General features: G+C 39.1%; 1 protein-coding gene and 1 long non-coding RNA gene across 2 annotated transcripts in view; one reads left to right on the forward strand and one right to left on the reverse strand.

Moving 5' to 3' along the window:
• LOC140698694 (uncharacterized) overlaps window positions 1-16,850 on the forward strand; it is an 88,327-nt gene extending 71,477 nt beyond the window's left edge. Inside the window, exons 2-3 of the long non-coding RNA XR_012076532.1 lie at window positions 15,498-15,589; window positions 16,470-16,850. This is a non-coding gene — a long non-coding RNA (uncharacterized lncRNA). The remainder of the gene's footprint in view (window positions 1-15,497; window positions 15,590-16,469) is intronic.
• Window positions 11,576-12,520, reverse strand: LOC102542691 (olfactory receptor 52M1-like). Its single transcript, XM_006203571.3, has one exon. The coding sequence runs from the start codon at window positions 12,518-12,520 to the stop codon at window positions 11,576-11,578; it is 945 nt and encodes a 314-aa protein (XP_006203633.2).
• Window positions 16,851-17,603: the final 753 nt, after the last annotated feature.

A 17,603-nucleotide genomic window follows, 5' to 3' on the forward strand; every position in this document is an offset into this window, starting at 1 on the left:
ATTCATTTCTGTGCTGGGCCAGTGTGCTGCTTTGAGCTTAACTCCTCTAGGTTGTCACCCTAGAGTTGTTTCAGCTCTTATGTATCTGTTTCTCCCTTTGGTGGTCCAAGACCACCATGGGTGCTTGGATCAGCGAATGACCAATTCTTATACATGATACCTGGATGAGCATATCTTTTAATGAGTAAGTTTCCCTATGGGACCACTGCACTGTGTGAGGACTCTGCCTCTACCACTCCCATAAATGTCTCAGTTGCCTGAGAAAGCCTTAATTGACCCAGGAGGCGGCTTGTCCCTCTTCTTCAGAGCAAAGCTCTCATGTGATATCTCCACTTTTCTCTGACAATTATCTGGTGAGGCAGCCAAGTTGAGGGAAAGCATCAGCCTCCTACCTAACCACTCAGTCCAGATTACTCAGTGTTTTTCAACCAGTCTCCTCCAGCATCTTTCAACTGGACAGGCGGGCACCTGGGCCAGTGTCTTTTAACTGCACAGCCAGGTACCTATCATACACTGTCAAATAAAATTCAGGATCATTAACGAATAATAGGCCAATATAAGAATGAGACTTACCCAAATTTGGACTCTGCAAGGAGGTGGATGGGCACAAGAGGCCTTTGCTGGTACCAAGTCTTTAGATCCGTGTAGTGTTCAGGCCAAAGAGAGAAGTCTGCTTTGGGTTCCTTCATTGTTGCCAAAGCTGTCAACTGAAGGAAAAAAGACACACAACGTGAGAGCTGTGAGTTCAGTTTTGTTTGGACTTACTGAGAACTAAAGCCTGGGACACAACTTCTCAGCTCTGAGAAACTGCTTCCAAGAGGTAGTGGGGTGGAATTCAGTATATATATGATTTTGGTGAAGGGGTTATTTGCAATCAAGCACAATTCTCAGTGGAAGGTTGCTGCTAGTCACAAGGAGCAGATGTCTCCATTAATGGTTTTAGTGCTCTTCTAGATATGAAAAGATAAGAAATTGGGTTCATAAAACTGATCACTGGAAGTGAAATCGAATTGCCAATAAAAAACCTCCCTACAAATAAAAGTCCAGGACCAGACAGCTTCACCGGGGAATTCTACCAGACATACAAAGAAGAACTTACAAGAGTCCTTCTCAGATTCTTCCAGAAGATTGAAAAGGAGGGAATACTCCCAAACTCATTCTATGAAGCCACCATCACCCTGATACCAAAACCAGGCAAAGACACCACCAAAAAAGAGAATTACAGACCAGTGTCACTGATGAACACAGATGCAGAAATCCTTACCAAAAGCTTAGCAAACAGAATCCAACAGTACATAAAAATGTACAGCATGATCAAGTCAGATTCATCCCAGGGACACAAGGATGGTTCAACATATGCAAATCAATCAATAAAATACATCACATCAACAAGAGAAAGGACAAAAACCACATGATTATCTCAATAGATGCAGAAAAAGCATTTGATAAAATTTAAAACCCATTTATGATAAAAACTGTCACCAAAGTGGGTATAGAGGTAACATATCTCAATATACTAAAAGCTATATATGACAAACCTACAGCCAATGGTGAAAAACTCAAAAGCTTCCCACTAAAATCTGGGACAAGACAAGGCTGCCCACTGTCACCACTCCTATTCAACATAGTCTTGGAAGTCCTAGCCACAGCAATCAGGCAAGAGAGAGAAATAAAAAGGATCCAAATTGGAAAAGAAGAGGTAAAATTGTCACTATATGCAGATGACATGATACCATATATAGAAGGCCCTAATAGTTCCACACAAAAACTACTAGAGCTGATTGAAGAATTCAACAAGGTAGCAGGTTACAAAATTAACGTACAAAAATCAGCTGCATTTCTTTTCACTAATGATGAATCAACAGGAAAATAAAGTAAAGAAACAATACCCTTTAAAATAGCACCCAGAGTAATAAAATACCTAGGAATAAATCTAACCAAAGAGGTGAAAGATGTATACATGGAGAACTATAAAACATTGATTAAGGAAATTAAAGAAGACTTAAAAAAATGGAAAGGTATCCCATGCTCCTGGATTGGAAGAATCAATACTGTTAAAATGGTCATACTGCCCAAGGCAATCTACAGATTTAATGCAATCCCTATCAAATTACCTAGGACATATTTCACAGAACTAGAACAAACTATAATAAAATTTATATGGAATCACAAAGACCTAGAATTGCAAAAGCATTACTGAAGAAAAAGAAAGAGGCTGGAGGAATAACACTCCTAGACTTCAGACAATACTATAGAGCTACAGTAATCAAAACAGCCTGGTATTGGTACAAAAACAGACATATGGACCAATGGAACAGAATAGAGCCCAGAAATGAACCCACAAACTTTTGGTCAACTAGTCTTCAACAAAAAGGCAAGAACATACAATGGAATAAAGACAATCTCTTCAGCAAATGGTGCTGGGAAAACTGGACAGCAGCACATAAAGCAATGAAGCTAGAACACTCCCTTACACCATACCCAAAAATTAAACTCAAAATGGATCAAAGACTTAAACATAAGACAAAATACAATAAACCTCCTAGAAGGAAACATAGGCAAACCGTTAACTCACATACATTTCAGTAATGTTCTCCTAGGGCAGTCTACCCAAGCAACAGAAATAAAAGTAAGAGTAAACAAATGGGACCTAATTAAACTTACAAGCTTTTTCACAGCAAAGTAAACCATAAGCAAAACAAAATGACAACCTACAGAATGGGAGAAAATACTTGCAAAAGAGGAAACTGACAATGGCTTGATCTCCAGAATATACAAGCAGCTCATATGACTTAAGAAAAAAACAAAGAAACTGATCCAGAAGTGGGCAGAAGACGTAAACAAGCAATTCTCCAACGAACACATATGAATGATCAATAGGCACATGAAAAAATGCTCAGTATCACTAATTATCATGTTATGGAAACGACAGGCCAATCAAGAAACAAGCACCACTCGGAGGGTTGGAGTACTCAGATATATTACGCCAGCGGGCTCAGAGGGGCTTCTGCTCCAAAGCTCTGAGCACCTCCAAGACGTGCGCATGAGGTTTTATAGGGTAAAGTACAAGCTTGGGGTATTAGGCCAATAGGCATGGAACAGCTTTAGCAGCATTATCATTACAAAAGTGGAGGCGGGGAGGCAGCAAACCAAAATTCCAAAGCCAGATATGTATCTTTGAAAACCCAGCTGGCTAGCAAAAAAACATGAACAGCAAACCAACACTAATTAACCTAGATTTACAAGTTAGTCTAGCAGAACTCATCAGTATTCCAATACTTAGATTTGTGAGTTATCTTGTTAGCCCAGCCCAGCCTCTCCTTCACATTCCTAGACTTGTGAGTTACCTTGTTAGACCAGCCTGGCTTTTCCTTCACAATCAGAGAAATGTAAATCAAAACTATGATGAGGTATCACCTCACACCAGTCAGAATGACCATCATTCAAAAATCCACAAATGACAAATGCTGGAGAGGCTGTGGAGAAAAGGGAACCTTCCTACACTGCTGGTGAGAATGCAGTTTAGTGCAGCCATTATGGAAAACAGTATGGAGATTCCTCAAAAGACTAGGAATAGACTTACCATATGACCCAGGAATCCTGCTCCTGGGCATATATCCAGAAGGAACCCTACTTCAAAAAGACACCTGCACCCCAATGTTCATAGCAGCACTATTTACAATAGCCAAGATGTGGAAACAGCCTAAATGTCCATCAGTAGATGGCTGGATAAAGAAGTTGTGGTATATTTATATAATGGAATACTATTCAGCCATAAAAACAACATAACTCCATTTGCAGCAACATAGATGTCCCTGGAGAATCATTCTAAGTGAAGTAAGCCAGAAAGAGAAAGAAAAATACCATATGAGATCACTCATATGTGGAATCTAAAAAAAAGAAAAGGATAAACGAACATAAACACAAAACAGAAACAGACTCAGACATAGAATACAAACTTGTGGTTGCCAGGGGGAAGGGGGGCGGGAAGGGACAGACTGAGTTCAAAATTTGTAGATACTGACAGGTATATTTAGAATAGATAAACAAGATTATACTCCATAGCACAGGGAAATATATACAAGATCTTGTGGTAGCTCACGGTGGAAAAGAATGTGGCAATGAATACATGTATGTTCATATATAACTGAAAAATTGTGCTCTACATTGGAAATTGACACAACATTGTAAACTGACTATAACTCAATAAAATAAAATTAAAAAAAAGAGATTGGGTTCATAAAACTTTCTCCTAAAAATATGTAACTATAAGAAGGCTTGTTTTGCCATGGTTTCCCATAGCACAGAGTGCTTCATTCCTGATCTCAGCCCTCAACTCCTTTCAGGGTGTGTTTCAGATCAATGACTGCAGTGGCTAGTGACTTCGTTCTTGTAGAACCAGATGGCGTGTGACATTATTAAGTTTGCTGACCCCTCTACTGTTTAGAAGTGTTTATCTCCCAAGTATTTGGGGGGTTTTCCAGCTGTCTTTATTCATTACTAGTTTAATTCCATTTTGGTCTGAACATATTCTATAGGATTTTTATATCTGCTAAGGTGTGGGGGGTTTTTTGGCCCAGAATGTGGTCTACTTTGGTGAATATTCCATGTGAGCTTGAAGAATGTATTCTGTTAAATGACAATCTATAGATGTCAGCTAGACCGAGTTGATTAATGGTGCTGTTCAGTTTAACTACATCCTCTCTGTTCTGTGTGCTGAATCTATAACTTGCTGCCAGGGAGGTGTTGCTCTCCAACTGTAATTTGAATTTGTCTACTTTTCCTAACAGTTTAAGCCTTGCATATTTTTATTGTTGTAAAGTGCATACATGTTAAGGATTGTATTCTTAGGGAAATGACCAGTATCATTATTTAATGCCTCTCTTTACCCCGGATAATTTTCCTTGTTCTAAGCTCTGATTTGCCTGAAATTAAAACAGCTATTCCAGATTTCTTTTGATTGGTGTTAGTAAAGGGATAGTGAAACATATATATGCTTTAATCTGTCTGTCTTTATACTTAAAGTAAATGAAGACAACATCCAATTGGGTCTTGCTTTTCAAATCCACTTTAACTGCCCTCCCCACTCCATTTTTAAAAGACAGATTTAAACCCAAGAGTGTAAACATTCTCTAGGTCTCAGACCCTTATTAGTAAGTCAGAGCTGGCATATAAATTCTAGCTAACAAATCATTTTTAGGTACCTGATCTTTGATCCTGAGCAGTCTCTGAAGTCTCATCATGAGGCTGGAGATGTCTTCTAGAATATCTAATTCCTCTAGACTCTGACTCTTCTTTGCTAGTTCACATTGTTTTAGTATTTTTGTATCCATCCTGCACAAGAAAATTAGAATACCTCAGAATCCTGGGGATTACTCCGATGCAGACACAGGGAGAAATGACAAGAGGGGAGCACAGCTCATGAATTGAGTATTGAACAAAAAGGCAACCTATAAAGTGTCAGTAACTAGGCTCCCAAGGAATCTTGAAGTGATTGTCATGTTTAGAAGACAACTGCCCTCTATTCACAGTTGGTGTCCTTGACATCCTACCCTCATCCTTAAGTGCTTCTCAAAAGTCTCATTAACATAAACTAGCTGTGGTGGAAAGGGGCTTTTTATGAATAACAAGACATCCATTTCACCTTTATGGCTCTGAAGCATTTTGAGGAACTGAGGACGAGACCAAGTATTATAGCAAAAGATGCTCCTATTGCTCTCAACACTCAGGAAATTCCAAGGGTTTTGGGAGCTGTAAGCCCAGGAACTACAAATGAAAATGATATATACCTGAGAAACATACTTAGGTCTTCCAGATGATCTAACCACAGTAAAGCTGCCCACCCCCTGGTCTTAGAAATGATCACACCTATCTGAGCACTTATATTTGGTGTAGCATTTATAGAACAGATATAATAGTACCCACAAAAGTGTGACTCACTTGGAGAGGGCAGTGTAGGATAGGAATAGATTTAAAGAAGCAACTCCTTCGTACTACAGAGCCATTACATTTTTACTTTATTGTACTAGGTTGATTATTCTTTCTCCCCTTCACCTCCTGCTACTTGTGCCTTAAACTTCTGCAGCACTATTTAGCACAGAAATTAGCTGGGCGATTATCTAGATCCAATTCCTCCTCGGGCCATTCTCCTTAGGTATTATGTCCTGAGGAGGCTTCAATTCAACCTCTCAATATATCTGATCATCAACACTTGAATTTCTGTATCCTCCCTATCTAAACAGCCCCGTTAAGACTTCACCAACAGGTTTCAGAATCAGAGCCTTCGGCTCCTGTGTCAAGAAGCCCAGAAGTTTCTTCTTCCCCCATCCCACATTCTCCACATTTTGCCACTAAGAAATCAAGGGACATTCTATTATTGAGGACCACTCAAGGGAATGAGTACAAATGAGTTTATTGGGCAGTGATACTTTTAGCCATGTCCTTGGCAGTTTGTCCAATTGTGGCAGTTATGAATCATCTCTATATTGACAAACTCCAGCATCTAGTACAAAGATGCCAACTATACTTTATCCTATTTGTCCTCAAACCCTGCCAACATCTCTCTTATAAGGTAGGGGTTTGATTTAGAGAAAGAAGTGCGGTTCTCTGGGCTGTGCAGGAGAAGAGGGGTTATACCGTGTCCCAGCAGGCATGACCCTTCAATTTGCCAGCTATCTAAGCAGTCATGTGCCCATCCTCATGTTGGCGAGTCACTCCCTGTACCACAAAGATATAACCTGGAGGGGTGCAGGTTATACCTCCCAGGATAGTGTCACTTCTGGGGAAGTTCAGAAATTCTTTTGGGGTCCTTTTTGGAGAGTTCCGAATTTATCAAGCCAGGGGCAAGAGACATTGCAAGCCTTCCATAGTTTATATGATGTCCAACTTGCTTGGCTCTCTGGCATAAAGTGACGTTATTTTTAGCCCTTACCCATCTGTCAGTTGTACATTTCAGGGGATTTGGGGGCATCACATTTTCTCACGAGAAATGCAAGGGACTGCGGAGGCCCAGGAGTAACTTCCCCTGAGATGGATACTACCTCAGACAGGTTGAAGCAAGGGACTGGGATATGCTGAGGTCCCCTGACTATCTGAATTAGGAATGTGAGGTTTGAAGGAAAAAGATTATAGGAGGTCATGGGGTCTGCTGCAGTATCAAAATGAATTGTCAGGACCACTGATGGGAGATTTTGTTCATGAACGGCTTGAGGGATCATATGACATATCCAACAACCACTTAAATTTCCACCTCTGGCTACACTGAGACAACATAGTTATGAGTATTTTCATTCCAGGAAGCAGCAGACACCAGTGAGATGAGACAGTAAAGAAAAACAAGAGCCATTGTTTCACTCAGGGCCAGCAGCTTACATGAGAAAACAGTGGTGACTCTAAATTTTGGAACTAACATTATTACAAGGGTTAATTTAGAACCGGCATTAAGTGCCTCCTATCAATATCATGACAAACAACAAGTTTTATGACCATACTATCAGATAAATGATTAACAAGAATAAAGTAGAGACAAACAAATACCAGAAAAATACTATTATGAATTGCTATGAGTCATTCATTACTTATCTAAGATATTTTAATTTTAACTAGAGCCCCCTTACAGACTTGCAGGAGTACTGACTTTTAGCTAATGTCGATGTTTTCTTTATAACTGTGGAACACTATAGATTTGTAGTTGGATCAGGAGCCAGCTTCACTCATGTGATGGGCCCACAGCTTGACTCCTGCCAATTTAATACATGTGAATGAGTTACTAGCAGATACTGGTAAGGCCCCACCCACTGGGTTGGAGTTAGTATCCCATGCTCTTAGATTGGAAGAATCAATATTATTACAATGGCCACACTGCCCAAGGCAATCTACAGATTTAATGTGATCCCTATCAAATTATGCGTGACATTTTTCACAGACTGGAACAGATAATCCTAAAAATTATATGGAAGCACAAAAGACCCAGAATTGCCAAAGCAGTACTGAAGAAAAAGACTGAAGGTACAGGAATAACCCTCCCAGGCTTCAGACAATACTACAGAGCTATAATAATCAAAACAGCATGGTATTGGCACAAAAACAGATCAATGGAACAGAATAAAGAGCCTAAAACTAAACCCACAGACCTATGGTCAATTAATATTTGACAAAGGAGGCAAGACTATATAATGGAGAAAAGACAGTCTCTTCAGCAAGTGGTGTTAGGAAAACTGGACAGTTCCCTCACACCATATACAAAAATAAACTCAAAATGGCTTCAAGACTTAAATATAAGACAAGATGCTATAAACTTCCTAGAAGAAAATGACAACCTATGGAATGGGAGAAAATATTTGCAAATGATGCAACTGACAAAGGTTTAATTTCCAGAATATATGAATATCTCACACAACTTAATAACAGAAAAATAAACAACCCAATCCAAAATGGGCAGAAGACCTAAACAAGCAATTTTCCAATGAAGACATACCAATGGCCTATACAGGCACATGAAAAAATACTCAGTATCACTAGTTATCAGAGAAATGCAAATCAAAATTGCAATGAGGTATCATCTCACACTAGTCAGAATGACCATCATTCAAAAGTCCACAACTGATAAATACTAGAGAGGGTGTGGAGAAAAGAGAACCCTCCTGCACTGTTGGTGGGAATGTAGTTTGGTGCAGCCATTATGGAAAACAGTACGGAGATTCCTCAAAAAACTAAAAATAGACTTACCATATGATCCAGTAATCCCTCTCCTGGGCATACATCCAGAGGGAACTCAAATTCGAAAAGATACTTGCACCCCAGTATTCATAGCAGCATTATATACAATAGCCAAGACATGGAAACAACCTAAATGTCTATTGACAGATGACTGGATAAAGAAATCGTGATATATTTATACACTGGAATACTACTCAGCCATAAATAATACCATTTGCACCAACTTGGATGGACCTGGAGATTGTCATTCTAAATGAAGTAGCCAGAAAGAGAAAAAAATACCATAAATCACTTATATGTGGAATCTAAGAAAAGAAAAAAGACACTAATGAACTCATACTAGACAAACAGACTCTCAGACATAGTAAATGATCTTATTGTTACTGGCAGGAAAGGGGGTGGGAAGGGATAAGTTTGGGAATTTAATATTTGTAAATATTAACTATTATATATAAAATAGATAAAACCCAAATTTCTTCTGTATAGAAAAGGGAATTATATTCAATATATAGTATTAGATATTGAATATAGTTCAACCTAGATAATACTGAATTAGATATAATAACTTAATGAAAAGGAATGTGGAAACACATATGTATATACCTATGTATATGTATGACTGGGACATTATGCTGTACACAAGAGACCAATTCAATGGACTATACTTCCGTAAGTAAAAAAAAAGTAGGAGTCATCATCGGAGCCTGAGGAAATGTGGAGTTGGTAAAGTACTAAAGAAATCATGTAGTGATAGATTGTCCATATACTTACTGTAAAAGCAGAAATCGGAACTATTGAAGATGTATATATACATATTGTATTTGTATGTAATAAAGCATATACATATATACATACAATAACATGTACCTTATCACATTCCATTATGTTAATATACTATAAAATAATAATTTACAATAATGTAAATATTAAAAGGCTTAAGAAAATAGCAAATGAAAATTTAAGATTCTTTACCTGAGTAGAACACTTTGTGCCCTATTTTGCAGACCAATCGTTTTAGACAATTGGGTACTTTGGAATCTATGAGACAATATATGCACAACTTTGACATCTTCAACAGTTTAAGTTCAGATTTCTGCTTCTACAGTAAGTGGACAGTCTGTTGCTTCATGATTTCTTCAGCTCTTTATCCAACTCCACATTTCCTTAGGTTTTGATGACTACTCCTGTTTTTATGTCATCATTGATTTTTGTTCTGTTTCATGGAGGTAGAAATGCCGGGATCTGGCCATGGTCTTGGATTTGTTTTATACTCTTTCAGTGATCACATACACGTTAAAAACAAATCTGACTTCCAGTTTTATGCAGGTGATACCGCCAAAATATATCAAACATAAACATCCAAGGGAACTAGGGTTCATAGGGAAGAGGACCAGAGAAGAGACAGCTGAAGACACAGCGAACGCATTGGAGCTCTTCAGTCTTTATCTGAGTGCTGTTCAGTGCTTACATGGGAGGAAATCATTTGAAACTAAGGACAGACCACTTAAGATTAGAGGAAACAATCTCTAGTACTCATACAAGGTTATGCATAAAGTTTCTGTTCCCACAAGCCAGAGCGGAAAGCCTCATGGCTTAGAGTCTATCAGATAGATTAAAAAAAATGTTTTTACTTAGTAGTGGTAACAAATTAAGCCTAAACTAAAAGCTTCTCTAGTTCTGACTTAACAAAATCTAAAAGCAAAATCTGAAAGGATCAAACTGTTTAACAACTTAACCACGTACTAGAATAAAGCTCAAGGATATATGTAACACAGAAGTGTCCAGTACTCAAACATGAAACTCAGCAATCTGGCATTCAGTCAAAATTAACAGGAAAATATACACAATAAAATCAATCAAAACAAATCGACAGGCACATATGATAAAATTTGCATGTGAAGATATTAAACAGCTATAAATATATTCTGTACATTCAAGTGGCTAGAGGAAAGACAGAGTATGTTAGACAGAAGCATCGGAAGATAACAAAATCAAACCTTCAGAGGTGAAAATCACAATATTGGAGATTTTTAAAATGTACATTTATCTATGAAAATTACAATAAGAAAAAATTAAAACATCTGAGAAAAAAAATACAATGGAGGGAAGTAACAAGCACAGCTGTGGTGCAGAAGTATTCCAGTCGAAACACCACGTGCAATGATATTCAAGTAACTTTGGTTACTTCCAACATGTTTGCTAAAACGTAGACTGAAGCTTGCCTTCCTTGCTTTGTTTATTGGTATTCTAAGTCTGTCATTTGGTCATTCCCAAGGACTCAATGGGCTGCGGCTGTCCTAGCTAGAAGGGATGTCTGGGTCAGGTAAGGAGTCCTGCAGAGGCACTGTTTGGGCAACATTTATACTGCCTCCATCCTTAACAAAAGACCTTTTCTGGGGCAAGTAAAGAAGATTGGAAAAGCTGCCAACACAGTTGTTTTCCAGACCTTTAGTAAAAGAAGTTGTAAACTGTCTTCACAGTGTTCAAGTATAATTTTACTTTCTAGAAATTGTGGAAAGCTTTCCTCAAAGAAACCAGAAATCCTTTACCAAAAAAATTCAAAAGGATAAATGAGCCTACTTCCGTGGTCTGCATACTTGTGTCTATTGTGCTTAATTTTGTGAAGTGAAATAGGAAAATATTATATAAAAACTCATGCCTGATTTTTCCTTTCAAGAATTTCCGATATTCCCCTTTCCACTTTGAGGAAATCCATGGTCAAACAGAATACATGCTAGCCCCTCATCTCCACAACTCAGGCAGGACCTGGTGGCATGGGTCTTACTTCACTGGATTCCCTGGTCAGAGCTTTTCCTACCATCACTAAGTATCTGTATGCCCTACAGGTACAGAACAGTCACTTGGATTGAGCTCTTGCCTTAAGAACGTGGAGAAGTCTCTCTCGAATTTGTTTGGTGCGGACAGCATAGACAACTGGGTTGAGGATAGGTGGGAAGAGGAGGTAAAAGTTGGCCAAAAGGATATGGATATGGGGAGGCACACGATGGCCAAATCGGTGAGTGAGAGACGAAACAGCAATGGGGATGTAGAAGACAAGGATAGCACAAATATGAGAGCTGCATGTCCCCGGGGTTTTAAGCCTCGTCTCAGGGGTGGCCAACCCCATTACAGCCCTAAAAATCATCACATAGGAGGCAGTAATGGCTAGTGAATCCAGGATCAAAACCAGAAAGCCGATTCCCATTCCATATAAGTTGTTAACTGCTGTGTCACCGTATGCCAAGGTGACCAGGGCCATGTGCTCACAGTAGGAGTGGGCAATGATTTGGGTCCGGTAAAGGGGAAGCCTCAGGCGAATCATCAGGGGCAGAGGTCCAATGTAAAGTACTCCACGGAGGAGGGCGGCCAGGCCCAGATGTCCCACCACTGCATGGGTGAGCACCGAGGTGTGGTGTAGTGGGTCACAGATGGCCACGTAGCGATCAAAAGCCATGGCAAGGAATTCTACGGTAGCAAAGCAGTGGATAAAGAACATCTGGGCCAAGCAAGCGTCCAGGTCAATGTTGTGGGCACCGAACCAGAAGATGGCTAGCATTTTGGGCATAGTAGAGGTTGACAGGACCAAGTCAATGACAGCCAACATGCACAGGAAGAAGTACATTGGCTGGTGCAGGCTGCGTTCCAACTTTACTGCTGCCAGGATGGTCACATTTCCCACCACAGCCACCAGGTACAGAGAGCTGAAGGGGATGGAGAGCCAGAGGTGCAGGGACTCTAGCCCTGGGATGCCAGTAAGCCAGAAAGAAGTAGGCACCGAGCAGGCATTATTAGACATGAACATGTTCGATGGTGTAGAGAATCTAGGAGACAGCTCTTAGTCTTAGATTTTTACTCCTATGATAGACATTGCCTCTGGAAACTGGACTGCTGGATCCTTATTTCCATCCTAGGTAAGCGGTGGAATCTATAATAAAGAATTCTGAATGCCTACTTGAAAATGGACATATTACATATTTGATAAAAGAGACTGTGCATGAAACACCCACTGGTAAATGCAAAAACAAACCTGCTCATGACTTCACTGCAAAATTGCCCTGTTCCAGTGTACAAGTCCCCAAATTGTTCATCCCCTTTGATCCAATAACTTTTGTGTTTTCCCTTTCCTTTAGGAAATGTTTCTCAAAGTTCTGTGTGCAATGATTACATGCAATGATTAAGTGTAAGTCCACACAAGCATGCTTCTGCATATGCCTCTTATCACTGTATGAAGAGTAACATCAGCCAACAACATTATTAGCTATTTGCTTCCAACTTCTCATTATAAAATCAAGAATTGCAATGTGTTAAAAATATAGCATTGTTTAAATTCTGGTAGCTCCATTTAATGAATTACATTATGTTTATTACATTTAGAGCTATATGTATTTACCTAACATTTAAACATTTAAAATGTTTACATCATATTACAGTAAGTGAAGAGGGGATGGCAGAAGGCAGATTAAAGTATGATAATTTCATTAAAATGTGTTATATTAATATACCTTGGATGTAACTCTAATTTTCTCCCTTTTGTGTATATGTACATTCTTTTTTGAGAAATAGCCAAAAGCTTAAAAATCTTAAGATTACCAAAACCCAATAAAAAACATAAGGGGACAATTTACTAAGGAAAGTATTAGTGAGGTACACAATTCCCTTGTCTTTAATGGTTTAGCAATGGTTCAATCAGATTATTGACTCTGACTTTTTCAAGAGGTATTTGGCATAGGACCTAATTTTTCAAAGAAAAAATTCTTATTTAAGGTGGCCCAGATCTAATGGGTAGAAAGATGAATAGCTAATATTCCTTAAGAAATAGTTACTCTAAGGACAGGCTCTGTTCAGCTTTCTGAGAATCTGGGCATTATCTGTAATTTGAGATAAAAAAATGCACCTTGTCTTTTACTTATGAGCAAATCTCACTAGACATTTGCCTATTATCTGATGATAGCAATTTAAACACGAAATGGACCGATAGAAAACAGGTAACAGGACCCTTCTTACTGATCACATCCTTCCTGGTTCCTATTCTTTAAAGAGACAGTACACTAAAGCACTGGCCAGTACTTGTTAAAAAAGCCCCGTCCACTTCTTGCTCTTCTGCCCTTCAGGCCCTCTAAGAATCTAGCAATGGCTCCTATTGCTTCATCTCCTCAGGGTTCAGAACCTGAGAGCACAGGGTCTAATTTGGGTCTTGCCCTGTCTCGGGCTTGCCCTCATTTTCCCCACTGATTCTCAGCAAGGTCAGCTCAGTAGGGAGTGTAGACTCCCTACACTCATGTGATGGTGACATGGTGACTGTCTTCACACAGCCATGTTTCTGCTGAGAGGGCTCACCACCTTCTTAGTTTTCACCCAGGCAAATTTCCCTCACCCTTCAAGGCACATTCCAAACCATCTATCCTCTACAAAGCCTTCTTGGATATTTCTAGTCTATACCAGAGTAGCTGGGCAAGTGGTCACTGAATTCCTCTCAATTGTCTCAAATTCATGCACATTTCAAATTATTTGTGTCTAAAATATAAACAGCAGTTACATTTCCACAGCAAAGTAGTATAAGGAAGGCCCCTATAGAACCTCATGGGTTCATAATTCAGGTTCCAACACACAATTTTAGATTTTTTACGAGTTTGCTTACTTCTGGGTCAGGCATTGAGTGGGCGTTAAAAGAAAAAGTTCTGTGAACTTTAAAATGGTTCACAAGTGTTCTTTTATATTAACTCTGACTTCAGCAGTTCTGTGACTTGAGTACTTGAATGTGACAATAAATGATGACACGTGTGAAGTTACTTCCTCGGGGATCAAATGTAAAGGTTCTGTGAATCTACAGGATAAGATAGGAAAGGGCAAGGACAGGAGGCAGAAGAATCACAGAGGCAGCTTAGGGCACCAGCTTTGCCATCCAACAGAGGGCAAAACCAGGTTTCCCATGCCAGACCATCTAACCCTGTGTGTGGGTAATTGCCTAACCTATTGAAGTCTCAGTCTTTTTCTTATGAAGAATGGGGAGACTATCAGCTGCAAAGGGTAAGGATAAAGAACAAGATTATACTGTATAGCACAGGGAAATATATACAAGATCTTATGGTAACTCACAGAGAAAAAAAATGTGACAATGAATATATACATGTTCATGTATATTGTGCTCTACACTGGAATTTGACATAACATTGTAAAATGATTATAAATCAATAAAAAATGTTAAAAAAAAAAAACAAGTGAAGCGAGGATGAGGCTCTTGGCACATGGCAACAGCCTCCTTTCCTTCAAATTCTTAGTCTTTTCTATGGGATGGAGGGTAGACCATAAATTTAAATTCTACAAATTGGAACAGTTTCCTTTGTTTCACTATCATGTGGGGCATCTTTGAAGATTCCTCAAAAGTCTAGGAAGTACAGATGATAGGATTTATGGGGAACACTAGCTGCTTTTTTTTTTTCTCAGAAAAGGGAGAATATCTGAAGTGTTCTCTAAAAATACTGTGATAGACCACCATCCTAAAACAGAAAGGAGCCTAATTACTCAAAGTCAGGGTAGGTAAAAGCAGGGGCTACTTATCATTAAAAAAAAAAAAGTTCATGGGATGGAATTAAACACAGATTTCTGACTTTGATTTGTGCCAGACCCCAGTCAATGAAATTGTAACTGAGTTTTAGGCTGGGACAAAGAACGTGAACAAATGTATAAACATAAAATCCACCCAGTTGATAATTGGCATCTTAAGCAGTGGTTTGAACTAGGTTGTGGCATCTAAACCATGTTTCCCTGGAATGTTCTAGAAAAAGTGACATTTTCCGTATCAGTCACATAAGGGCAACCTTACCTGGACACCACGGACATGCCTGCAAGTCCTGGAAGAGGTATTCTGATGGTGAGTCTGAAGTTCCTGAGATGTTCTGTTGTGGTGAAAAACATGAGTTAGTAGAGTCAGAAGGAAGACACAATTAGTTCAAATACTGTTTCTGGCTCTGTGACTTAGACTGGCAAACAGCAGAGCAAGCAGAGGATTACACTGCCTGTGAAATGCAGGGAGTGATAGCTACCTTAGTTGCTTCGTATATTACAATGAACTGTTTGTGGATGTGTCTGCACACACACGGAAGATGAAGTGTTAGGACACCTGGTCTCTGGAATAGGCATTGTATTTCCTCCTTACCTAAACCTCCGTCTGTTTTTGCCCCCTGCCATAGAACACAGGCACTGCTATTTTCATATGACCTTAGTAACTCCATGTTCTTCTTTCCCAACTGTATGAATAGCCTTTTAAACATGGATAAAAACAATGAAAGAGACCTGCTGATAAGAGATGTGGTTGAGGTAGACGGACGGTTGCCTGACTGTGGAGCAAAAGACAAGAGGTGCAATCAGGATGAAGTAGTTCAGTCTTTCATGTGCCAATGGGGAGTGCTCGGCAAAGCTCGCTAGCCTGGGGTTTCTCCTCCTCGATTCATAACCCCGTCCGATTTATACTCAACTTATTTCTTCTACTTTTGATTAGAACTGTGAAAATAAGCTCTGGATGGATCAAATGACATATGTAGTTTCCAAAAACTGAAGTCTGATTCCAAGTGACTTTGCCATCGTGTTTACAATGTATGTACCCATTTGAGTGCTGTCCACAGAGCTCTAGGCTCTGTTCCTTACAGTGGTCACCTCTTGTCTGGATGCTTGGATGGATTTAGTTCATGGTCAAGGAGAAGCCATGGCCCTGACCTCTTCAATATTTTCTTCTGTGTCCCCTCTTTATCCAGGTACTGAAAATAGCCAGTTACTTCCCAAGGGTTGCATGAAGAGAACTGCACCTGCCCTCTGGATCTTGAATTACCCTCCAAGGGAGTAGTTGTCACTCCTTATTTCATTCTCCTTCCCGGGACTAGATAAGACTTTTTTATTCCTAGTCTTCTACTGGGGATCTTGGCTGGTCCCAAGTCTCTGACTATCATCCCTGAAGTCCAGAGGTATTCAAGGACTTTATTTAAGAGTGACATTTGGAGAGAATTCACAGAAGGATGGGGAAAAAAAATCAGATACGGGTATAACCAATATGGATGCTTTTGTTAATTATTGCTTATATTATTTTAAAATGCTAAGATCTAGGTTATACAAAAATAAAGCTACTTAAAATCTGTCAATATTGTCTTTTTCATTGTTATTTTTTCAATTTGTGTTTACTTAAATATTTATACTAACAAGTTACAATAGCTGTGTCCATGGCTATTACTTTTCCTACTACTCTGGAAAGTGTAGGTCAGGCTCATTTCATTTTTCCCACTATGTGGCACAGACATATCTGTCAATATCCTTTTTCTCCTCAACCGTAGGGTAAAAACCCAGAAGTAAAATTACTGACCATTGTGCAGGCCTCATAAATCCTGTTGTCAAACTGTTTTCCAAAAGTGGTTGTCCAGTTTGTGTTTAACCAAGCATCAAGTGAGCTCATTTGCTAAACTGCCCTGTAGTCATTTTAAAAATACTATACAGAGAATAAAAATGCAATATTGTTTTCATTTCTTTGATTTCTACAGAGTGAACTCTTCAACATGTGGACAATTTATGGCCAGTGTATTTATTTTGAACAATTTCTCTCCAATTTTTTTCTGCCATATACTTAATATTCTTAAAGTACAGAGAGTGATTTTAGAAAGTCTGGCAAAGTCATTTCTTACAGGAAGTTCTGACATATATACAGAGAGGTACTTACACAGTCACGATTAGAGATTCAGAATATTTCATCTTGATTATGACAACCTTCCCTGAGATTTCCTAAATATTTGTACAGTGTTCTCTCTTCTGTATCCATCTTACTAGGCCCTGAACGCTTATTTTAACCCTTCCTGATTGGCTCCTGCCTTACTTTTCTGTTCTCCTGTTACTCGGGTGCCATT

The sequence above is a fragment of the Vicugna pacos genome, chromosome 10 (genome assembly GCF_048564905.1).
Source record: "Vicugna pacos chromosome 10, VicPac4, whole genome shotgun sequence".
NCBI classification, from domain to species: domain Eukaryota; kingdom Metazoa; phylum Chordata; class Mammalia; order Artiodactyla; family Camelidae; genus Vicugna; species Vicugna pacos.

Bases quoted from the DNA above. Each gene is read 5' to 3' on its own strand.
- LOC102542691 (XM_006203571.3), bottom strand. From the start codon at position 12,520: ATGTTCATGTCTAATAATGCCTGCTCGGTGCCTACTTCTTTCTGGCTT.